General features: G+C 42.8%; 1 protein-coding gene across 2 annotated transcripts in view; it reads left to right on the forward strand.

The window, feature by feature from the left end:
- Positions 1-26,088, forward strand: part of NHS (NHS actin remodeling regulator) — a 363,220-nt gene that overhangs the window by 302,642 nt on the left and 34,490 nt on the right. For both annotated transcript variants that reach the window (XM_055122696.1, XM_055122697.1), the window contains exons 2-3: positions 9,288-9,440; positions 14,499-14,632. In XM_055122696.1, coding sequence (XP_054978671.1) covers positions 9,288-9,440; positions 14,499-14,632 — 287 coding nt within the window. The remainder of the gene's footprint in view (positions 1-9,287; positions 9,441-14,498; positions 14,633-26,088) is intronic.

Below are 26,088 nucleotides of genomic sequence, written 5' to 3' on the forward strand. Positions count from 1 at the left end.
GAAATTTTCACCAAACTTTGGTTTCAGCTGTTACCTTCCCCCTTCAGTTCTTGAGAGCCTGGAAAGAAGTAGCATGAGGAGAGCAGCCAACACAGGGGTGCAGCCTTGGGGTGGAGAGGCTATCCAGGGCACAAGGCCATGAGTGTGCTTCGCATGCGTCCTACAGGGGAAGGTCTGAGGGAGGCTCACAGGGTGCCAGCAACAGCTGTGCTCAGGGAATGCCAGTCCCAACCAGGTAGGGGAGGCCTGAGGCTGGAGAGCCTTGGGCAAGGGTATGTGTGTCCCCTGATGGTGACCCTTGCTTTTTTTTTTAGACTTTTATACTACAATGGAGAAAATTTCTTTTTTTTAATTTTATTGAATCACTGTGAGATAGTTACAAGCTTTCATGTTTGGGTTACAATCTCACAGTGATCAAACACCCATCCTTCCACCAGTGCACATTCTTCACCACCAATATCCCTGGTATATTCCCCCTTTCCCACCCTCCCCCTGCCTCCATGGCAGACAATATTCCCCATACTCTCTCTCTCCTTTTGGGCATTATGGCTTGCAACACAGACACTGAGAGGTGACCCTTTCTTAACTGTTCTGAGATTGGAGCCTCTTCCTGTAGGCATATGGTCCTGGCCTTTCTAGGAGGCTAGCAGCCTTCATTTCCCTCATGTTCCCCGCCAGCTCACTGCAGATGAGTCCAGTGTCCAGAGCCATGCTTTCAAGGCCTGCCCAGATAACTCTATTATCTCTAGACTTGTGTATGTGAAGGGTGTGAATCAACTTCAACTTTTCCCGGGCTCGTGGACACGTCCTCTGCAGCCATTTTCTTTCCGTGCTTTGGTTTTGTGGTATCTGTTTGTGGTGATTGTACTCCTGGATTGTGACAGATCCGCTTGGAACTTTCTGAGGAAGTTGCACAGCACTTGCTTACACCTAATGCTCTGGCTGAATCAGAGAGCAGCAGTTCTGAATTCTCTATTTTGATTTGGAGAAGCCCTAGATAGGTTTTATGTGGCAGACAGCCAATTCCACACGTCCCCTCAATCAGTCTTAGTTTAGAAAAACTTATGTCAATATTGGTTTGGGAAAGAGCAGTATCTTGGAAGCCAAACCAGAGATGGTTTCTAATCCCAGATCTTTCACTTAGCAGGTGTGTGACTTTGGAAATTCACTTATATCTCCCGAGTCTCCATTTCTTTATCTAACAAATGGTAAGGATGAAAATACCAGGAACAAATGGCATCTGCCCTAGGGCTTGGCATATCACTGGAGCTCCCTGCAAGAACCTATAGTCTAAGACGGAAGAAATGGTAGACAGACCCACACAAACTTTTTCTCCTGTAAAGGATATAAATTAGACATAGCTCCCTAATTTCTGCTGTTTCCTTTGTTTCTTTCTCATTACAGTTTAGGTAGCATGGTTATAGCAGTGTTCAAGTTTATTGTGTTGACGAACAAAGCTGTTGCACGCCCCCACCACCAAAGCGTCCACAGCCCTTCATGGTCATTCCTCTTTCCTGTTATAATCTATACCTTTATCTGCTCATTCCTTGGGGTATACTAGCAAAGAGGGGGGAACAAGTACCAGGTGAGGCCAGGGATCATCTCTAGGGAGGTAGAGGAAGTAGTGGGAGTTTACCATTCTGGTTTTGTCATATCACAAATTACTACCAACTTACAAATGTAAAACAGTACACACTTATTCTCTCACATTTTCTGTGGTTTGTGGTCTGGGAAGGGGTTAACTGCCTAGTTATCTGCCTTTGCTCAGAGTTTTTCCTGGGGTTGAGTTCTCAGAGGAGGTCTGGGGCCTCTTTCATGCTCATTGGTTGTTGGCTGGATTCAGTTCATTGAGGTTGCAAGACTGAGGCCCTATGCTCGTAGAGACCACCCACCACCTCTTGCTATGTGGCCTTCTCTCCTATGTGGAACTATGCTTCTTCAAAACTAAGAAGTGTTTCTGTGGTTTTCTGTCTTCTTTGTGGCACTCGACTGATTAGGTCAGATCCATCCAAGAAAATACCTACCCAAGACTTAAAGCCAACAGAGTATGGACTTTAAAAACCTTTGCTTTCCGAATGTTAAACCATCCTTGCATCCCAAGGATGAATCCCACTTGGTCGTGGTGTATGATCTTTTTGATGAGTTGTTGAATTCTACTTGCTAATATTTTGTTGAGAATCTTCACATCTGTGTTCATCAGGGTTATTAGCCTGTAGGTTTCTTTTTTGTGTGGTGTCTTTTGTTTGCTTTTGGTATTAGGGAGATATGAGCCTCATAGAAACTGTTTGGGAGAGTTTCTGTTTCTTCAATTTCCTGGAAAAGCTTGAGAATAACTGGCATTAGGTCCTCTTTAAGTGTTTGGAAGAATTCGCTAGTGAATCCATCTGGACCTGGACTTTTGTTTTTGGGAAAACAGATGTGAAAGGATATTCACCCAATACCTATCTGATAAGGGGTTGATATCAAGGATATATAAGGCACTGGTTGAACTCTACAAGAAGAAAAGATTCAACCCATCAGAAAATGGGGTTGGAAATGAACAAAAATTTTCTCAAAGAAGAAATCTGGATGGCTAAAAGACACATGAGAAGATGCTCTACATCACTAGTCATCAGGGAAGTGCAGATTAAAACAACAATGAGATATCATTTCACATCACAGAGACTGGCCCACATCCAAAAGAACAAAAGCAACCAGTGTTGGTGTGGATGTGGGGAGAAAGGGACTCTCCTTCACTGCTGGTGGGAATGCTGACTGGTTCAGCTCTTTTGGAAAACAATATGGACAATTCTCAAAAAATTAGAAATTGAGCTCCCATTTGACCCAGCAATAACACTTCTGGGAATATATCCCGGAGAGGCAAAAAGATATAGTAGAAATGACATCTGTATTTGTATGTTCATTGCAGCACTGTTTAAAGTAGCCAAAATCTGGGGAAAAAATTGAGTGCCCAAAAACAAATGACTGGTTAAAGAAACTGGTACAGCTGCACAATGGAATACTATGCAGCTGTTAGAAAAGATGAAGTCATAAACTTTGCATCTAAGTGGATCAACATGGAAAGTATCATGTTAAGTGAAATGAGTCAGAAAGAGCGAGACAGACACAGGAAGAACGCACTCATCTGTGGAATATAAAGTAACAGAGTGGGAGACTAACACTCAAGAGTAGCAGAGATAAGTACCAGGAGGTCTGCTCCATAGCTTGGAAACTGGCCTCACGTGCTGGGGGAAAAGGCAGCTGAGATAGAGAAGGAAACACCAAATAGAGGATGTTGGGAGGACCATTCGGGTTGAAAGTTGAGTGCCAAAAGTAGACTATAGATCGAACATGATGGCCATTCAATATCTCTATTGCAAACTACAACACCCAAAAGGAGAGAGAACAGAAGAGAATATCCTGCTGCAAAGGCAGAGTGGGGTGGTGGGGGACGGGGTGGGGGTGGTGGGAGGGATACTGGGAACATTGGTGGAGGAGAATGGGCACTGGTGGAGGGATGGGTAAACGATCACTTTATGACTGAAATGCAAACACAAAAGTTCATAAGTTTGTAACTGTACCTCACGGTGATTCACTAATAAAAGCAGACATAAAAAATGCCCTTTGCTATGGTTTGGAAGAAAACTCAGTGGTCAGAGGCCTTAGGTCATTTACTAGGACTCACATTCAAACTCTGGCACCATATGGTTCCCCCAACACTTAAGAACATACCCTTAGTGGCCCAGGAGCACCAGCAGATGTACCTGGGAGGTCTCTTAGCATCACTACGGTGGTCCTGGTGGTACCTGGCACTACAGGCCCTAAAAACAGCAGATTTTCAGATCCTAGCACTGAACCGTCTGGGCCAGTTGGCAAATATCACTGGAAGTAGCCTCAGGTCCTCTGAGCACTGCTTCGGGAACTCTCCCCTGCCCCAAGAAACTCCTGGCGAGTTCCAAGGAGGGGCTTGCAAGTCTGAGTTCCCAATTATGGGGTCCTCAGCATCCCAAGTCTTAGAGCCTGTCAAGGTCGCCGTTTCATCCAAGGCCACCTTCTCCGCCCAGCCCGCACCCCTCGCAGCAGCCGGGGAGCTGATGCCCTCAGCAGCAGAACTCGAATTTCATAAATGCTGGAGCTGTTGCTTGCTCTCTGGGGTGGGGCTGACTGGGACGGGCGGATTCGTGTACTGGGTGGCCAGGAAGCCCATGAAGATGGGCTATGCCCCCAGTCCAGAGACTATTGCACGGATGGTGGTCGGCATCAGCATTGTTTATTGGGGTGCAGTCATCTTGACAGATCCCAAAGGAAAAGCCTGACGTACTGTTTGAACGTGTCACCAGTGAATTTGTCATCTTTTCTACCTGTCTCCATGGCAAACAGATCAAGCATGGAACTTAGGATACATGGACATTGAGACACTTGAGATCTGTGCTTACCACAGGACTGAAGAGACAAATATGGATTATCATTTATTGAGCATAGACATTTGTGACCTCAGGTTCCATAAGGACCGATAAATCCCTTAGAGAAGAGAACAGAGTCTGTGTTATGTCTGGGGAATGGGAGTAAATTTTAACAACAACAACAAAATGGAAATGAGAAACCAAAGAGGAAAATTATCACAACTTTTATGTCCTTTTTTCCTTTTTGTCGAATTGTATCCAAGCCTATCACTAACCTGGCAGGAACTGTGTAATATGTAGAAATACTTAAATTTTGTACCTGTTCTGCTTGCATGTCCCAAGGCATTGTTAAAATCTTCTCATGAATGTTAAAAAAAAGAAACTCCTGGTCATGTAATATAACCTAATTTGCAGGTTCTGCCACATGTAGGGTCTGTGTACTGGGCATATACGCAGGAGCACATGTATCTTAACCATCATAGAATTCTTCTTACTATAAAGGGACCCCTGGCTCTATCCCAATGAGCAGATAATAAACCTGCTTTATTGTATCATTTTCATGAGAATAAACATTATTGGGGTGACTAAACCTGCTATCTTCAGAGAGCTGCTTGGTGAAAGTGTTAACTGGGAATAAAAGGGGGTCAGGGCGAACCCAAAGAGGTGGGGCAGTCTTGCAATGGCACAGCGAGCTGATGAATGAGTGGGTTCAACTTTTGTTGAACCATTACTTAGGGAAGAGGAAGAGATTTTGTGAAGAAGGAAAATGAGACATAGTTTTCCCTGGAAGAGATCCATTAGTGCCTGTCTGTCTGCCTCCAGAGGACACATGATACTAGTTAATGCTTTGTAACCAAAGGACAAAACTGAAAGCAAAGACACTGAAGAGTTTTCCTTCCCTTCCTTGTCTAAGAGATAAATGCATTCATGGCAACTGATGAGTGAAATGTCCGCCTGCTAATGCATGGCAGAAGTCCGTTACAGCTTCTCAGCAGAGAAAGAAAAGGGCTCTGGATGGGAAGAGGCAAGAATTCCTAGGCCTGAAGGCTGTCTCTATGAGATCCGGTGCTTCACAGGAGCCATGACTGGCTTCCCGTGCTGGAACGCGTGTGTCCGTCTCTGCATCTATAAACCTGCAGTCCTGGCAGTACGCCTTGCTTAGCAGCCCAGAAATTCTGTGCTGCCTTGCCCAGTGGACACAGTAAGAATGTGTTTGGGGTGTTAGCAGAGCACCGCAGCAACAATGCTGGCTTCAAATAACTGACTATTTAATATTTAATAATGAGGAAAGGAAATTTTGCTGAATTTCTTTATGTTTATTTTATGATATGCAAATTTATTCTTTGGTTTGGGATTATTTACTGCAGAAAGGTGGATGTGGAGGAGTCAGCATTATAAACATGTTAGTTTTTAGGGCTTTTAGAGTCTAGAGGTCTTGGACCATTCCTTGGAAATCATAGACGACTAAACAGGTAGAGTCTGCCAGCTCCTCTAAGAATAGGTGGGTCACCTCCCCTACCCTAATGCCAGCAGGTAGAATCACATCAAAATTGTTTTCATACAGAACCAGAGAACATAAATTCCACAAGAACAGGGATTCTTGTGTGCTCTGGGCTGTGCAGTATCCAGGCACCGGGCACCGTGACTGGAACACAATAGCTTTTTGGAAAACCATGCATGGGTAGAAGCGTGATTCCATTTTCTTTTCCCTTTTTTCATATTGACCATCTCCCCATCACTTCCATAAGATCCCCCGGGGTATTGGAAACAGTTGTTTTTTTTTACATTTGAGTCATAGCCAGAGTTGCTCAGGACTTCCTCCTGACTCTCTGCTCAAGGATCACTCCCGGTGGTATGTGAAGCCCTATATGAGTTGTGAGGGATTGAATCAGGGTGGGCCACATACAATGCAAGAGCCTACACCCCAGTACTGTGTCTCCGGCTTATGGATAATACTTTGTCCTTGTCAAACTTGCCTGATGATCAAGAATAAGCTAGGTGCTATTTTACACAGGAACATATATGTTGCTGGGCCTCTGGCTGGAAAACTCTGATTCAAAAGGTCTTGGTTGGAGCCAGGATCTGTGATTTTAACAAGCAGTAGTAGTGGATTTTTTTTTTGGTTGATGATGATGTTGTTATGGTAATTTTGATCACACCAGAAATGCTGGTGACAACAACTGGTGCTGTGCTGTGGTGCTAGGGGTCACACTCAGAGCCTCACACATGTAAAGCATGTGCTCTACCATTGAGTCACATCCCTGGATCCAGATGAGTCTTGTTTTAGAAAACTTTTGAGTTAAATCATTGGAGTTCAGCTCTTTCCCACATTATAATTGAGTAGCATGGTCACCTCACCTGTATTCTGATGGGTCATTAGAAGTTAAGTACTGAGCTTCTGGTGACAGTAATCTTACTATACACACCAGTCTTCAGTGACAGAAGTCACTTGTCCATTTAATGACAGTAGTCATCTTGTGTATCATCATGTCACTGAGAGGCAAAGCCTGAATCCTGTCCCTTGCTTTCCTGAATGGATGAGCCTGGAAGAGGAAGACTCAGAATCCCCTTGCTTTGGGGTATAGTCACTGGACTTCTTGCTTATCACCTGGGAAGCTTTCTGTTCTGTCCCTCCTAGCTGTCATGAGTACGTGAATTCACTGCTATGTCTTTTGTGTTTGGTAATAAATGACACGGGCCCTTTGGGCTGGATTTGAACCCCATCCAAGGAGAGACTAACTTTTAAGTCAGCCTTGTGCCTAAATAAGGTGTCTGTCTTCAGTGTCTTTGCTACTTACACCTGAGAAGGAAAGTTCGGATCCAGACGTGGCCTCCCCCACTTCATTTGAGATCAGGAAGGCTGTAGTCACATTCAGTGACTGCTCTTAGGTTTTCTTGTCCTCCGGACACAGTGACTCCTGATCTGATTGGCTCACTAAGTGTTTATATAGGTTTCCAAGGGGAGAATTGTGGTTCAAGATTAACTCAAGAATGCAAAATTGGGGGCTGGAACAATAGCACAGTGGGGAGGGCGTTTGCCCTGCACGCAGCTGACCCGGGTTCGATTCCCAGCATCCCATATGGTCCCCTGAACACCGCCAGGAGTAATTCCTGAGTGCAAAATCCAGGAGTAACCCCTGTGCAATGCTGGGTGTGACCCAAAAAGCAAAAAATAAAAAATGCAAAATTGCCACCAGAACTCTTAAAAAAATGGCTATCTTCCTCACCCTGATCTCTAATCCTTGGGATTCAAATCCTTCTTGGGGATTAAATACCAAGAGAGAATACATCTAGATGAAATGAAGCAAACTGCTTTGTAAAGAAGGTGAGAAAACAGAATGGACTATTGGAGGTCTTGGTTTTCCTATATTGTGACTATTAAAAATAAAATAATTGTAAGCACTTACTAGTTCGTGTGACTAGTGATTACTCCATCATTGAGAGAGCATTCAGCATCACAGAGATTTCTATGGGCCTGCTCTGTTTCAGACGCAGGGTGCCGGCCCGTTGGCCCTGTCTGTGTGATGCTTCCTCAGCATCTCTGCAACAGTGTCTTTGTTTCTATTGGTGCTGCTGGTGGTTATTATGCATTGTTCTAGAAAAAGCACGACTAAATACTGCACTGGAGAACAAAACCCAAGGCAAAAAATAGCTGCTTTAAATGCAGTAATTGGGGGAGGGGTATTAATTATCAAAAGAGTGCATTTTCCTCCGTTTTATCTCTTCTACTCCCCTTCTACAAAAGAATCTCCCTCCTCTTTCATTCGCCTTTCTGCTTCTGCTGGGGACGATCTCGTTCTATGTGAGGCTTCTTAACGGTAGACAGGCCCTCGGAAGAAAAGGGTCAGAGAAATACCAAAGGCCTCCTTGCAGCAGAGACATAGACAATTGGGCAGCATGCTCCAAATCACACGGAGGGGAGAGGCCGGGAGGGGAAAGGGGTGCGGGCAGGGTGGGCTGAGGCAGTGGGCTCGAGGGTGGAAGCAGGCAGTTGTCTGGGTGCTCAGGTGGACCTTGGTGTAGAAAAATCTGTTTGGGAGCAGCTGCCTCCAGAAAATCTCTCTCTGGTCTTCCTAGCTCAGGCCTTTCTAGGCTGGTGTGTGTGTGCCTGTGTGTCTGTGTGTCAGTGTATGTCTGTGCGCAGATAGAGGGGCTTCAATGCTGCCTCGGGGGGAATGAGGCCCCCTTCCCTGATCTCTTGGGTGAATTACCAGGACCCCACCCCTTCCTCTCCAGCACCGCCATGCCTTCTGTGGTCTCCCTCCCTCCATACCCATCACCTCTGTAAGGGTATTGTAACGCCTGTATTCTCCCCTGCATGAGACGGGGAGAAGGGGTGAAGCTTTGAAAGACGGGAGGCAATGAGACGGACAGTGGAGGGCAGGATATAGTCAAAGAGTGGGGGTTGGGGCCCGAGGTCACAGGTGACAGTAGCAGGGCAGGGGCAGGCTACACTCCAGGAGTACAGAGTTATGACTCAGAGCCCGTGTGACCAGGGGACTAGAGCTCTGTGACCTTCTGGACTTGTTGGGACTTTTCTCTGCTTTCTTGAAAGACAGCACCCCCCCAGTCTCCTCATCCCTGCGCCACCCTGAAACATGGCTGGCCAGCGGTTGTCTAGGTCAGTAAGTATTGGTGCCAGGGGATGCAAAACGAAGGTGTTGAAGGAAGTGAGTGGGCCACAGGCAGATGGTGGGTCTCCTGCCCCTCCCCCAACCCCGGTCCCTTGGCTGGAAGACAGAGGTTGGCGCTTGCTCCACTGTCAACTGTAAACCTGTCCCTGACTCTGGGCGAGTTCCTGTAGGGGCAACAAGCTGCTCTACCCCCGCACCCGTCCCACCCTTGGCTCACCAGATACGCGTGCAAGCTGCTGACGCAGTGCCTGTTTCCCTCTTGCTCCTACAGCCGTTTCCAACCTGGACGTGGAGAGCAAGCTGAGTGTGTACTACCGCGCGCCATGGCACCAGCAGAGAAACATCTTCCTCCCGGCCACCAGGCCCCCCTGCGTGGAAGAGTTGCACCGCCATGCCCGCCAGAGCCTGCAAGCCCTGCGCAGAGGTGACTGATCAGAGGGTGCTTTCCTGGGAGAGAGACACGGAGCTTGTCCCATGTGGGGTTTCTGTCGCATCATAAGCGATGCTTTCCCTCGTTACACTACAAGCAAATACTTGTAGTGTACTGTTGGCTACACCAAAATGAAGCTCATGGCTAATAGAACCTGCCCGTATCCATGGAAATCCCAGCAGCACTGTGAGGACTGGGAATTCAGCTCAGGGAGGCTCAAGTTGGATTCCCGGGACCTTGTGATCCCTAAGCACTACTGAACCACAGCAGCATCGCAACCCTCGGCGTGGGCATTGAAACTTTAGGCCTGATTGCTCAAATACCCTTGGGAGTGACCACTGGATGCCTTAAGCACTGCTTGGGAGACCCCTCCTAAAAACACAGATTTTTTTTAAAAAAATAGCGTGATATTCCCAAGTATAATAGTAAAGGGAATTATTCTTTGCAGTGCTAGGCATGGAAGCCAGGGCATATATGCTCTACCACTGAATCACACTCCCCACCCAATAGCAGGGATTTTAAAGAAAAGCTATAATGAAATTATAATATTTGCAGTATTCAAATGTCCAGACACAAATACACTTAATGAAGCTCTCAGATGTTTGCACCCATTGATCTAGAACCACAGCCCTTTCCTTGGAATCCATAAGCACTTGATGACATTGAGACAATCAGAAACAATTCAGAACACAGAGAAGTGAAAGTCCAATGACAGGAGGACGTGGCCTTAAAACTCAGTCAATTTATGTCTGTTGGCCATCATCCAGAAACCAAACTATCAAAGGGAAGTAGTTTGACTCGCAAGTAATTTCTAGGCTCTTCTCTTACAAGCAATTCTGCTGGAATATTTATGCAATATGTTTCACTGCTAATTGTTCGGGATTGTCTTGTGCATATCAGGATGATGGTCATTCTTCCCCACACTATCATCTTACAACCAGAACTTGCCCCAATAGGACCCTTTTCTCCTACTGAGAGCCCATGGTCTGACCCATTCTCCAAGCACATGGAGACCATGATGAGTCAGAAAACTTGCTCTGATAGCAGGGCAGGTACCATGCTGAGACTGAAGGCTTCTGAATTCCCAGGCAGGGTTCTTTACCTCCCTACTATACCCTAGGGACCAGAGAACCAAATATCTATTGGTTCTGAGAACTTTAGAGGTAGCACATGAAGTGCGGGTAGGAGAGAATCTTATACTGATTACTTTCCCATGCCTTCAACCCCATGCCCAGTCCTTTTGAACTAGGACAAAATTAAGAACTGGCACCATCCTTTTGGAATCCCTCATAGGGGTCAGAAGTTGGCACACCAGCTCTATTGCCCTTTCTATTTTTGCTGCGGAGACAGATGTCTATACATTAAATGTATAGAATTCCAAATTCAGTTCCAAATTCTGTCTGCTCTTCGGGGGTATGGTATTTCTCAAGAGTATTAAAATTCAAATAAATGCTTTAATTTTTTTTTTTGCTTTTTGGGTCACACCCAGCGATGCTCAGGGGTTCCTCCTGGCTCTACACTCAGGAACTTCTCCTGGTGGTGCTTTGGGTAGCCTATGGGATGCCAAGGATTGAACCCGGGTCGGCTGTGTGTAACGCAAATGCCCTAACCACTGTACTATCGCTCCAGCCCCAAATAAATGCTTTAATGTCATTATCAATATGATGGAGAAATTAAAGAACCAAGGTTATTTTCCATTTATTTTCTTCAATGCAGGGATGAAACCTTCCTCTTGCCCTTTTAATGAAAGAGTGACCCTAATACTCTCGTGCAGTTGTTTATAAATCAGCTTCTCTTGGTTATTAGTAGAATATACTGTGATATCTATCATTTAGAGGATGGTTAGCAGTCTGGAAGTAATTCTTGCATTTCTACTATTTACTCCAATCTTAAAGTTGGCTAAGACATTCTTCTGTAACAGATTTTTAGTGCAAGTCACATTTCCAGAAGTCATTCTTAACACTTCTGTCATTTATTTACAGCCCAGATTAGGTGTCCTTCACTTAGAATCCCACTGGGTCACTTATTACCCTAGATCCTAACTAACCCTGTATGGGCTGGACTTACACCCTTAATCCATGAGCAACCCAAGGACAGGGATGATCTCCTATTAATTTTTGGAGAACTTAAATCAAGTGCCAGGAGCTCGACATAGAGTAGGTTCACAATTCAGTTGTGCAACTGAATCAAGCTCTGCAGAAAATTGAAGATTGGCGGTGCAGATGACTCCAGAGTAATCTGACCATTCTCAGTGCTTTCTCTGATCCCAAGCATGTTCCAGCTGATCTATGTAATGACATAGTTTGAGGAACGTTAGCCCTTTAGACATAATCATTTTTACCCTTTTATTATTATTAATAAGTCATCCCTGATTAGGTTTTTTTTTTTTCCCCAGACTCAGCCAGAACACAGTAAGCTGTTCCTGAATGATCACATTTCACTGCGTTTCAGGTTAGGACTTAATGGCAGAACAGAAGAACAGAAAGCGCCAATATCAATTTTCTCATAACTTCCTCCTGGGGCTGAAAGAAGATTCTGGGGTCTCCTGGGGTTTGGAAGGAAGACCAGGGAGCCATGCCTTGCCCTCCCCAGACTGGCTTGCTTTGTGGTTGTCTCAATAGCAAATCTTGGGTATAGTAGTTTTAATAGCACTGCAGAGAACCATAAACAGGAATTATAGGCATCATAGAATTAAAAACATGCAGTGTGGAATTAAAATTAGAAAGTGGCTTTTTTTTTTTTAACCTTGTCCAAGAAACCCAGCGGCTTCGCGGTACATTCATCAGAATTCCACTTCTGCCACCTGGTGGCCATGACTAGAACTGATCCACCAGGTCTGGCTTAGCAGATGCCTCGGGGAGCTTTCCGGTCGCTCCTCTGTTTAGACAGCTGGAACATACTGGCTTCTGCCAAGGAGTGCACGGCGAAGCACAGACGAGGGAGGCGGCGGTGGTAGCAGTGTTGTGCTCCTGTTGATGCTGGGGTCGCAAGGAGACAACTGGGAAAATTGAGTTCAAACCCGAGAAATTGGCTGTCTTCGAGGTCTGCTTAATAGTCACCCTCTCAATAAATTCTCTTGAGGACCAGATGTTGTGCTAAATCCGGAATTCAGGGAAGCAATAAAATATGGTCCTGCCCCACAAGGAACCCCTGGTCTAGTGAGGGAGACAGGCAGGTAGCAGGTAATTTCAGCGGTGAATGGGGTACTCTGCAGAAAGGCGCTGATTATGCTATGAAGCTTCGATGGTGCCCCCAAGGAAGCCATGCCTTAATGGATTTCAGGTGATTTAGAATCCTATTCCTCTTTTTCCTCCCTTTCTCTTAGCAATTCTTTAATGCCCAGAGCCAGTAATGTCTTTAAGTTACACCATCATTTATGTTCGTAAGACAGGGAGAGAAATGACTATGTGGAAAAAAGAGATTTTTATATTTCCTTTCTTTTGCAGTTCCAGGGCTGAGGTCTAAGTTCTTTCGGTCTCAGTGAATTAGACAGTCTGCTGCCATTTTAGGCTCTAGTAGACAAATGTTTTCCCCATCCCCCCACTAGGAAAAGAAAAGGATTAGGGAGCCATTACTTTCCCTATCTGCTCCCAGCTGAGGGCATATGGGAGAGAGAGGGTTTAAAAAGTGTAGGAAGGCAGCAGTAGAATTGAAAATTGAATTGATGTCTCCCTCTGGACTCCTTCTTTCCTTTCACCCCTTCCTAACCACCGGCATTTGCATTCTACTCTCTGTTATGAATTTAAGGATGTAAAATTTTTTTTCCTGCACTGCACATTTAGAAAAGTCCACTCTCTGCTTGCAACGAGAATGGGAGGTGGCCATGGAGGCAGGTACATCAACAGGGACGATACTTGTCTCCAAAAGTCTTCCGGAAAAGCACTGGCCGTGGAGGCAGTTTGTAGATTACTGCATGGTGATGAGGATGCTTGCCTGGCTGTGACTGGGAGGCATTACTGGCGTCCCATCGCAAATCCAGTACTTCATGCAGGTGATGCACAGAACAGACCAGGCAGACATGGAAAGAAAGCAGAAAGCTTGAAAATGTGCCGGTAACTAGGTTACTCTGCAACCCACTAATGAAAAGAGGAAAGGGACCAAAGTTAGCCAAGCCCATGGAAAATAAGCAACAGGTCGTGCAGGTCACAGGCTCTCTAAACTGATGCAGTGAAATAAGTAAAATAAGTAAAAAGCCATCTCTACAGTGTAAATACTTCTGCCTTCGTGGCCTAGTTCAAACTACCAACAGTTTAAAAACAGACTGTCAGGCCAGGACAGTCTGGTAAGGTGCTTGCCTTCTCTGTAGCTGTCCCCGTTCAACCCCCATCACCACCTTTAGTCCCCTAAGTCCTGCCAGGAATGATCCCGGAACACAGAACCAAAGATAACCCTGAGCACTGAGAAGTGTGGCCTCCAAAGAAAAAAAAAACACCCGAGTCACAAAATGCCTGCACACATAATGCTCAGCAGCCCCGGCCAGTGTGCCGAAGATGTAGCTTGTCAGCATTTGTCCCTGGCATCACCAGGTTAGATTTGTGCCCACTGGGCACTTTATTGCTCCACTGTTCTGAACTTTTCCCTCTTGTTGTCTTGGGAGGAGGCACACTGAGAAAGGGGCTGCTTTTTCCAAACTCTCAGTCATCATGTACGAAGACTGGGCAGAGCCATAGTAAGGCAGGCAGGGCACCAGCCTTACACACGAATGACCTGGGTACAATCGCTGGCACTCCATATGGTCCCCCGAGCCCTGCCAGGGGTGACTCTTGAGCACAAAGCCAGAAGTCAGCCGAGAGCACCGCCAGGTGTGGCCCTAAAGAAAAACAGAAGGCTGCAAGATAGGCCCGCTGGAATGAAGGTGCCCACCTCCGTATTAGTAGAGTGAAAGCTTGGTTGAGAACCATTCTGAAAATCTGACCTGGTGTGCCAGTGAGCCAGAGTAGCCCAAACTCACCTCCCAGCCCACCACCCCCAGCCCTTTCCTCCCTCCTAACAGCAGAAGGGAAATTGGAAATGCCAAGCCTGTTTCTGCATGACCGCTTTTTCTTCCACCAGAACATCGGAGCCGCAGTGATCGCCGGGAGCAGAGAGCTGCCGCCCCCCTTTCTGTGGCAGCCCCTCCCCTGCCGGCCTACCCCCCAACTCACAGTCAGCGGAGGCGTGAAGTTAAAGACCGGCACTTCTTAACGGTGAGTCTGGGGCCAGTCTGCAGCCCTAACCTGGCTTGAGGAGCAGCTTGATTAGGTCCTTGGGGGAGTTTCCTTCCACTCCTGTAGTGAAGGAGTCTGGGTCCAAATCATAAACATTTGCGAGAACTGGATTGTTTTCGCTTTGGTTTCTGAAAGGAATGACTCTTTTACTCTTTTCTAGAAGAGGATGGAGATGATTTTTTTTTTACTTCACTGGTCACGCAATGCCACAAAATATTTAAGGACTTGAAATGAAGGGAAAAATGGCTTCAAGTGCTCGTTCTACTGCATCCAAACTGGAAGGCGGAGAGCAGATGGCGTGCCTTCTTTGCCCTCGGTGCACTGGTGTGCGATGTGGGTATTAACACCTAGTCTAGGAGTTAAGGGGGCTATGAGATGAGGCATAGAGAGAGCTGAGCACAGAGCCTGGCACAAGGAAGTGAACAATGCCACCACTGCGACACTTATTACTAGAATACTCCGAGTGGAGTGACTCATTGCGGGCTGGGGGATGGGAGGGAGCGCAGGCAGGGAGAGAAATGTAAATGATGTGGAAAATGACCATCTAAAGCTGACTCATTCAATGCTCCGCATTCTGTACGGGGGGATAGTTCTGCAGGGTAACTAATTTGGTTTGGGTTTTGGACCACACCTGGCAGTGCTCTGGCCTTACTCCTGGCTCTGCGCTCAGGGATCATTCCTGGCAGAGCTCAGGGGACCCTATGGAGTGCTGGTGATTGAGCCCAGGTTGGAACATGCAAGGCAAGCATCTTACTCAGTGTACTGTCTCTCTGACCCTGCAGGGAAACTAATTACCTCTGGTGTGATTTCAGTCCTGCCTGCGTGGGTGAGGCAGAAACTTAGCTCGAATCCCCAAATGCAGATCAAAGATGATGAAGCTGCGCCCCACTCAGAACCCCTGCAATCATATTCATTCCCAGCGTGCCCTGTGGAGACCAGAGAGCTCTCTGCGCCTCTGCATAGGGCATCACGGAAGTGAGGGGCTCTGGTTTCTGGCCAAATCTGCCCTCATGGCCTGCCCCAGTGACTCAATCCCTGAAGTCTAGCCATTCTGATTTGCGGCCCAACGTCTAAAAGTCACTGCAATGTGGGCACAAGTTGCGGTTTTCATTTGAATGAAATTTGTATGTATATCTAATAAACCCCTGTGCCCTAATGGCTTTTACAATATGCAAAAAAGATTCAAAATATTTGGTCATGTGATAGCAAGCACCCAGCTGAGAAGAGCCTTCATCTAAGTGAATTTGCATCCTGGAATATATTCCAACAAAACAGCAAACAGTACTGGACAAGTTGTAGATATTTTTCATACTTGTGGCTGGACAATAAGTTTTATGTCCTTCTTGTTCCTGAAGTGTCTCCTAAGTGCTGCGCTATACTCAGTATATCACTGCTCTGTAGCCAAGGAATGAGAAAGGAAGGTAAGAGCCTCTTAGAGCCATCAAGGTCTTTATAAAGAACAGTTTTGCTTGCTGATGATTTGTTATAAGAGCCCCACTTGAAAATAGTTCTTATTAAGCTCAAATCTGCTTGCTGAAGCATTTGCTTTTAATGAGGCATTTTCTGCATAAAAATGCTAAAAATATTTCCCCCTTCATTATAACATGTTTTGTGGCTCATTAAGTTGGTTTTCTTGGAGGTGGGAGAGAAGAATGTTGAGCTTTTACAGAAATGACATAAAAATATTACCCGTTGTCATAATCTGCATAATTGTTAATAATATCTAAATACCAAAGTAAGACTATTGGAAAGGGTTTTAAACTGAGAGTAGAAAAGAGGGCAATTAATTTACCCATTACGCATCAGCAGGAGAAGAGTTCAGATCATACTTGCATACATTTGGGAAAGTTTACACATCTCAAATGATAATACTTAGCATTTCTAAGTAATCTGGAGAAATTTTCATTTGTTTAAGAGTATTTGGGTCACCAAGCTCCTTGGAAGACTTTCCATTCAATTTACATTCCTCAGACCTGGAGCCTACTCAGAAGAAAATGTGTTTCTCCACGTTAAGCTTACAAGGACTGTATATTGATACAAGAGAAAAGGTTGTAGGTACAGGGAAAGGAAGTCTGCAGCCAAATTGCTGAATAGACATTTTCTTAGAAAGCAATTCTCTTTCTTTCATTTATTAGATTTTAGTTAAGCCATTATTTTTTTCCTTTACAAAAGCATTCATAATGAGATTCTTATATACAATCTTCCACAGCTCTGCAAGCTATTAGACCATATTCTGGTTTTTCATCGCACAGACTGGCAAGCAGAACTGCCTGGATTTGCATACCAGCTCTACCATTTACAAGATGCATGACCCTGGACAAATGAATAATTTCAATTGTCTTAAATAATAGCAGAGAGTAACACATGGGTTTGGAACAAGGATTGAAGGCATTAATACATGTAAACTCTACAATTGTACCTAGTGCATAAGTAAACACACAGTCAGATTAGACGGCCTCATCTTTATCATCAGGATCTTTAGCATTAGATGATTAAGTTCCTGAGAGATCAGTGGTGAGATCATGGGCATATCCAGGTTTAAATCCAAGTTACACAACTTTTGATTGTGCGATCTGGTAAAAAGTTATGAATTTTTTTGAATTCTTCCTTATCTGTAAAATGAGGAGAATTTTAATTTCACAAGGTTGCTAAGAAGATGTAATATACAATGTTACATAAATGTTATTAAAGGAGATGAATGTAAGCATAAGGATAAAGGGAAGAGGTTGTGATTAAATTCTTAGTCTACACTGTAACAGCATCTTAACCTTTTCTTTACTTCAACAGAGAAAATACATCTTTAGACATAAAGAGGTGTTTGGAATTAGCTAGGAACCAAGTGTCACAAGTTTATACTAAAAATTCTGTTCCCCCAGGCCACATGAAAAATAAATTGCCTGGGATCAACTCCATCTACATGATTAAACTCTTGGCTACAGATAAACCTGATAAGTGGCAGGATACTGATTATTCAGGCTAAAGTAAGGGAAAAAAAGGACTCCATAATGGGGTGTGTTTGTGTATTGAATTTAAAAAAACAGTTATTGTAACTCATTGGATTAGGGTAGAATTCCTGGGGAATTTTCCTTCCTTGTCTAGGCTGTGGTCAAATTGAGAATGGCAAATGCATGTCAAAAAAGGAGCCTTTACCAAAGCTAGTCAGGTAGTGTATTACACAAAAATCAATCTGTATTTTTACTCTTTGTGCCAAACATCAAGAGCTGTCCTGTGATCTTTGTGGGTATCAAATAGTGTTTTATTATATTTATTATTATAAATTGTTCAATTTATAGTATTTATGGGTGTAAGACTGTTTACTTGAAGCAAGTTAGTATGTTTTTGGTGGGTCAATCTAACTATAAAGATCCCTTCGAAGTAGCTAGTTACCATCTTCCCATAATTCCTCAAAAAGTAGATAGAGAGGCCAGAGAGATAGTATAGGTTAGGTGCTTGCTTTGCATGAGGCCAACCTGGATTCAATCCTGACACCCCATATAGTCCCAGGAGCCCCACCAAGAGTGAACCCTGAGTCCATACCCAGGAGTCATCCTTGAGTATGTCCAGATGTGGCCTAAAAACAAACAATATTATAGGACACTAGGAAATGAAAAAGAAAACTATGCAAAAATATATCATCAGTGTAAATTGAGAACAGAGCACATCCAAGCACAAAATTAACTGAGAGGGGAAAAAACCCACTGAATTTTGTCATGTTACCTGATGCTGTAAGGGGAGGAAGGATAGATTTTTGAAAGACTGCATAGAAGAGGAGACATTAGGTGATGGAGCCTAAAGTTGACCTAAAACTGTTACCAGAAAAACCAAGTCTGTCCTAGCTTAAAATATTATCAAAATGGCATCTATAACACAAACTACAGGGAAAGGACTTATTAAAAGTAGTTATGATTTTCAGTGCCAGCCATGCATATACATTTCAGAGGCAACAAAAGACTAAAAAAGAAGGGATTTTGCCGCCTATTGACAATTCAAAGTTGTATTAGTCTATTCCAGTTGCCATAACAGGATATCATAGACTGGACAGCTTAAACAACAAAAATTGACTTTCTCAGTAAAGTGAAATTTATTAGTTACACAGGCGGGGGGGGCTTAGGGTGGGGGGGCTAGGGGCGTGGGGGGGTTAGGGGTGTGAGGGGGCAGGGTGGAGCTATACTGGGATTCTAGGTGGTGGAATATGAGCACTGGTGAAGGGATGGGTATTCGAGCATTGTATAACTGAGATTTAAACCTGAAAACTTTGTAACTTTCCACATGGTGACTCAATAAAAAATTAAAAAAATAATAAATAAATAAATAAATATATAAAAAATTGACTTTCTCACAGTGAGAAAGTCATTTAAGTTCCTGAGCCATTTAAGTTCCTGAGCTGTGGATCACTTCCTTTCACCGTGCACTCACATGACTTTAGCAAATTAGGGCTCTTCTCTTTAATTAACCTTTACCATTTTAAAAGACCCTGTGTATAAAGACAGTCATTTGGGAGATTAAGTTTTCTATTTGTAAATTTTAGGTAGACATAATTGAGTATATAGTAATGTTAAGTGAGAAATAAAGAAAAGGGAGCAAATTTTAGGGCCCTGCAAAACAGAAGAAAACCAAAAGTTTGTAGGACACAATCCCTGCCTCAACATCAAAACATTAAAATATCTAGACATAGTATCATGCTAGAAGATGGTACCATCTTCAACTTATAAACAGAATAAAACATACAAATGCCACACAATGAGTAAGAAATAGAAGACTCACAGTGTGATTGCAAAAAACAATGAGAGAATGTATGAGACAAAGATTTTATACCCAACCACACTGTTTTTTCAACTATAAAGGCTATAGAACAGCAGTTTCAATATCCAAAAACTGAAGCAATTTGTGTCCATTTTTTTATCAGGAATTCACTAAGGACAATCTCCCTGGTCAGAAATCTAACCTTACTCATCCAGAGGATGACTAAGAAAATGTTGGCAAATGTCATTTTCATGCATGTAAATTTAGATATAAAATTAAAGCTACAATGGAGGTGAGGACAGGAAGCTAATATACAGATTTTAAATGATGCAACTAAAAACTGGTAGAAGAGAAAAGTAAAGAAGGAAATAAAGTAAGCTCATTGGTTATTGTACAAGTGATAGATTAGTGCTAAAGTATATCAACAAGAACTGATGAACCAGATATTAAAAACTAAATAAAGCAGGCTGTGATAGCATTAAAATGCTATAAGTACAAGGATACCACCACTAGAAAAAAGAAAAATCTTCCTACATACCAAAACAATTTAATAAAGTTAGTGAACAAAGAACACATATATAATCAAGAAATCTAATTTTTAAAAAAATTATAAAATATATCAGAGTACAGTTATATGAATAAATGTGAACCTGAGTTCCCTGTTGAAAGGAAAAAACTTTTAATGTTGCTCACAAAGCAAACTCAGTATGTGCTATAACATGAGACTCACCTTAAATAAAGTAATTCTCAAAAAACAAGTAAAGGGATGGGAAAAGAAATAACAGGCAAATGAAACATAAGAAAGTGGTGATAGTGATCTGAAATGCAGAAAAGGTAGAATTCAAGCCCAAAATCATTAAATTTAACAAAGAGCCCGTTTAAATGCCAAAAATATATTGACACTTGTGAATATGTGCCAAATAACACAGCAGCTTCTTTTTTTTTTTCTTTTTGGGTCACACCCGGCGATGCACAGGGGTTTCTCCTGGCTCTGCACTCAGGAATCACCCCTGGTGGTGCTCAGGGGACCATATGGGATGCTGGGAATCGAACCCGGGTCGGCCGCGTGCAAGGCAAACGCCCTACCCGCTGTGCTATTGCTCCAGCCCCACAGCAGCTTCTTTTATGAAGCAAAAACACAGACCATACAAGTAGATATATACAGAAACTAATACTAGCATTAGTAATAGGATGCACTACTGTCAGTACAAGACCCATCAAGAGAAAAAAATCAAGAAGACTAAACAGTATCATCAATAAAAAGTTACACTCTGATAATAGAGAACATGCCTTTTTCTTTAGTACTCATGGAACCACTGTCATCCCATTGCTCATCGATTTGCTCGAGTGGGCATCAGTAACGTCTCCATTGGGAGACTTGCTGTTACTATTTTTGGCATATCAAATAAGACATGGGTAGCTTGACAGGCTCTGCCATGCGGGAGAGATACTCTTGGTAGCTTGCCGGGCTCTTTGAGAGGGGTGGAGGAATCGAACCCCGGTCGGCTGCGTGCAAGGCAAACACCCTACCTCCTGTGCTATCACTCCAGCCCACTCATGGGACATTCACAAATATTGATTGATTTTTTTTTTGCTTTTTGGGTCACACCCGGCAATGCACAGGGGTCACTCCTGGCTTTGCACTCAAGAATTACCCCTGGCAGTGCTCAGGGGACCATATGGGATGCTGGGAATCGAACCCGGGTCAGGTGCGTGCAAGGCAAATGCCCTACCCGCTGTGCTATCATTCCAGCCCCTCAACAAATATTGATTTTAATGACTTGACAGTAAGTTATATAGAGTGTAAATAATTCAATTAACATTTTCAAATGAAAATGCAATAAAATTAGAGGCTACTAGCAAAATAAAACAAAATTTCTTCCACTTGACGAATTTTAAATCTATTATACATAGCTCAAGTGAAAGGAAAACTAGAAACTAAACTCACACACTTTCTAATATATGATGGCAATGAAAATGCCATGTAATAGACACTCAGATACCTAAAGTCACTATCAGAGAAAAATACATACCATTAAACATGTTTAGCAGTATCAATTATAAAATGAAAAATCAATTAAGCTATAAACAACTAGAAAAAGATAACAAAAAAGCACAAAAAATAATAAGATAAATTACTGTGGTCGAGAATCACTGTATCACCATCACTGTCATCCCGTTGCTCATCGATTTGCTCGAGCGGGCACCAGTAACGTCTCCATTGTGAGACTTGTTACTGTTTCTGGCATATGGAATACGCCACGGGTAGTTTGCCAGGCTCTGCTGTGCGGGCGGGATACTCTCGGTAGCTTGCCAGGCTCTCTGAGAGGTACAGAGGAATCAAACTTGGGTTGCCCACATTCAAGGCAAAGGCCCTACCCGCTGTGCTATCGCTATTCTGGTAGAGAATAGACTTACTAAATCAAAATCCTGACTTGAAAAAACACGATCAAGAAGAGGCATGGGATTGTGAGACAATACAGTGGTTAGGAATACCAGACTGGAATACCAGCACCATGTGGTCCCCCAGTAAGGCAGAGGGTGGCCGTGGGTTCATCCAGCATTGCCAGAGTGGCCCAGGTATCTCTGACACCAGCACCGCATTACCAGCCCCTTGCATTGACCCATCAGCCAGGTTAGCCAAGATGGTGAGACCCTAGGTCTCCAGAGCACTTCTTGGTAGTCCTCTCCTCCCAAAATATGAGGGAGGAAGTAAAAATAACCAAGGGAAATGCTACTGAAACAAAAGATATTCTAAAAATCAAGAGACTACTTTTCAGAGCTCTATACAAATAAATTTCAAAACCTCGATGAAAGTTCTTAGAAGAATAAAGATCACCTAAATTGACCCTATTAGATTTAGTAAGCTTAAGTAAAGTAATTTCTACAGAAGAAGCACCCAGCCATTAAAAAGCACCCTGGGATCAGATGGTTTCCCAGAGGAATTCGAAACCTTCCAAGTCCAGATAATCCCAACATTCTAGAAATTGTTTCAGAGTACTGAAAATAAAATTAAACCCCCTATTCACTTTATGAGTCTTCTATGAAGATTTGATACCTTAACCTGATTTAAGAAAAAAAAAACAGTATTGGAAGAGAAGGAGCGGATGTAGTGAGGGAAGGAATTATAGACCAATATCACTCATGATTACTGATGCAAAAATACTAAATTAAATATTAGCAAACAGAATACAGTATCACATTAAGAAATTAATATGCCATGACTAAATAGAATTTATTCCAGAAATGGAAGATTGGTTCAATATTAGGACATCTATTAGTCCTACACTATTATCCTATCCTTATTAATTGGTCTAAAGTGGGAAAAAATACGATTATCTCCACAGATCCTAGAACGGTCTTAAATAAAATTTAACACCTATTCTTTATAAAAGGCCTTGAGAAAATAGAAATTCAGTGATACTTCATTAACATGATAAAATATGCAAAACCTATTCTATTATCTTAGTGAAGAAGTACTAGCAGTACTTTCACTAAAATCTGGAACAAGGCAGGGATGCTCACTGTCTCTACTTCTATTTAGCATTATACCTGAGAAACTGATCACTGAAATTAGACAAAATAAATAGATTAGGTGCATAAGAATTCATTTAATAGAGAACTAAACTTTGCAGAACATCTCTTTGCAGATGATATACTATATCTAGAAAATCCCTGAGAATCAATGACAAAGCCAATTCACACAAGAGAATTCCATAAATTAGCAGAAAATAAACACAAAAATCATTTCACTTCATTTGGATTTGCAGATCACAACCAATGAGAAGAATTAGTAGCAGAGAAAAGCCCAATTACAGCAAGAGCAAATAAGATTAAATACTTAGGAGTTAATTTACCAGATATGCACAGAACATATATAGGAAAACTGTAACGCACTTGCAAAACAAAGTTAGACTGTTTCAAATGGAAGGACATTTTTTGTTTGGGGGAAGAATATTACAAACAAGTGAGTTCTCTCTGCATTGATTTATAACAATTGAAACACAATTCAAATAGAAATACCAAAAAGTGTAAAAAAAATTTGAGTCAAATCCATTGAAACGGAAATGATTAAGGAGAAATAAGCCTAAAAGGACAGTCAGGAAAACACTGAAAAAAGAAACCTATAAGGGGTGACTAGTCCTATTAATCATCAAAATTTTTTTTGTACTTTGGGGTCAGACCTCGCTGAGCTCAGGGCTTACTCCTGACTCTGTGCTTGCTCAAGGATCACTCCTGGAAGGGCTCAGAGGATCATATAGAATGTTGAGGATCTAACCTGGGTCAACTGCATGTAAGGCAAGTGTCCTACTCACTGTATGCTGTCTCTCTCTGGCCCCAAATTAAAGTATTTTAAACATCTCCATTATTAAAACAATGTGGAATTGGCACACGAGTAGACAAATACATCCTACAATACCAAGTCCAGAGATCAACATGAGTATAAATAAAGATGGAGTATTTGTTTTTTGTTTGGTTTGGGGGCCATACCAGTGATGTGGGAGTTGTAGTGGGGGATATCCCTGACTTGGTGCTGGGGATCACTCCTGACTCTGCTCAGGAAACCATGCAGTACCAGTGATCTAACCCAGGCCTTCTGCATGCAAAGCATGAGATCAGCACTTTGAGCCTCTTGTATGCTCAACATAGAGTTTTTTTTAAAGGATGCTAGAACAAGTGGGTAGCCACTTGATAAAAACAAACTAAAAAACATTTCTCAGTCTTGGCATTATTAGCATTTGGGGTGGGACTGTGCAATATTTTGCAGCAGCATTGGCCTCTACCCACAGGACAACATCAGTGTTCTTCCTCCTAGTTGTGACGATCCAAAATGTTTTCCATCCTTGCCAAATATCTCCCAAGGGGACAAAATCACTGTTTGAGAACCACTTAATTACAGCCATACTTCACACCATGCATAAGATTAAACTCGAAATGGATCAGGGACCTAAATATAACAAATAAAACCACATAAGTGCTAGAAGAAAAAAGGATGTATTATTCTTGACATTGGTCTATGAAAGGACTTTCTAATTCCACTCGAAATACAGAGGAATTAAAATAAAAGATTGATAAACACTGGACAGCAAATATTAAGCAATAAACACTTTCACATGCTCAAACACCATAAACAAGGTCAAAGGAAAAGTGAAAAGGGGGAAATACATACAACATATGCCACAAAAGGACTAATTTACAAACAAATCAAAACCCTTTGTCCTCCTTTGCAGGACAAATAAGGGAGTGAAAACCTATTCAAAAAATAGGAGAGTGGAGCCACAAACTGACACTTGAGTAGACAAATATATCCACAAAAAACAGTGCTGAAGCTGGGAGCAGTGCACTAGTACAGTGGGTAGGGTCCTTGTCTTGCACACAGCTGACTCGGATTCAATCCCTGGGTAAACCCTAGCACCAAAGGGTGTGCCCAGCCCACTCTGAGAAAAAAGGGGTTGAAGAGATATAAGGCTTTCTTTTCCCTTTCATGAGATTGGCTCTGGTTCAGTCTGTAGCATTTCATATGGTCCCAAACACTACTAGGGGTGACCCCTGAGCAGAGCCAGTGATAAGCCCTCAGTACTGCCAGCCGTGCTCCCCCCAAAACAAAAAAGTTTCTTAGACAACTTAAAAAATTTTCCAAGCTCAATCACTCATAAATGAAACAACCCACATTGAGATACTATTCAGATTATAAATACTATCACTTATTAGATTAACAAAAATTGTTATGAGACATTTCCTGCGTAAAGATTTTATTTCACAAAAAGAATTAAACAACACAGCAACATATTCTCTAATGAAACAGGAACAACAAACACTCTATGCATTGAGAGTGGGAAGTCATACTGTCTGGAAGAAAATTTGATGATGCTTATACCTAAATACACTTTTTGCACTGGCATTTCTTAAACATGCACTTCCAACAACACAAAAAAAATGGCTTACATTGCACTGCTATTTGCAGTAGCATGATACTGGAAACAACATAGATGGTTGTATTTCAGAGTTATTTATCCATTAGTGATATTAGACCTTATCTATGATACCAGTACATTAGTAATGGAATAAACTTAATGGGCATTCTTGTAATGAAGTTCTATGCAGCTGTATATAAGAAGTTCAAGTGCTCTGGGGTCCAGGGTATATCTGAATCACAGAATGCATACCTCTGTGTATGAGGCCATGACCTTGCACCATGAACATGCACACGTGCACAAATAAGAGATATGAACTAATGGTATATGAACAAATAAGGAATATGAACTAATTTCTAGAGAGACTCAAGTGAAAAAGGAAAACTCTTAGAGAATATTTCATATGCTAGAAAGAAAAGTACATATCTAAAAGGACACTGATATCACTGATTCATATAAAAGATATAATAATTCTGCTATCAACAGCATATGCACCCCTAAAATCTCCACACTGCAAAATTGCCCATCAAAACAAAGGGTTTGGGGCTGGAGCAATAGCACAGTGAGTAGGGCGTTTGCCTTGCATGCGGCCGACCAGTGTTCGATTCCCAGCATCCCATATGGTCCCCTGAGCACCGCCAGGGGTAATTCTGAGTGCTGAGCCAGGAGTAACCCCTGTGCATCACCAGGTGTGACCCAAAAAAGAAAAAAATCAAAACAAAGGGTTTATGGAGAAAACATGGTTAGGATCACAACACATCCTCCAAAGTGACCATT

This window comes from Sorex araneus, chromosome X (genome assembly GCF_027595985.1).
Source record: "Sorex araneus isolate mSorAra2 chromosome X, mSorAra2.pri, whole genome shotgun sequence".
NCBI lineage: Eukaryota > Metazoa > Chordata > Mammalia > Eulipotyphla > Soricidae > Sorex > Sorex araneus.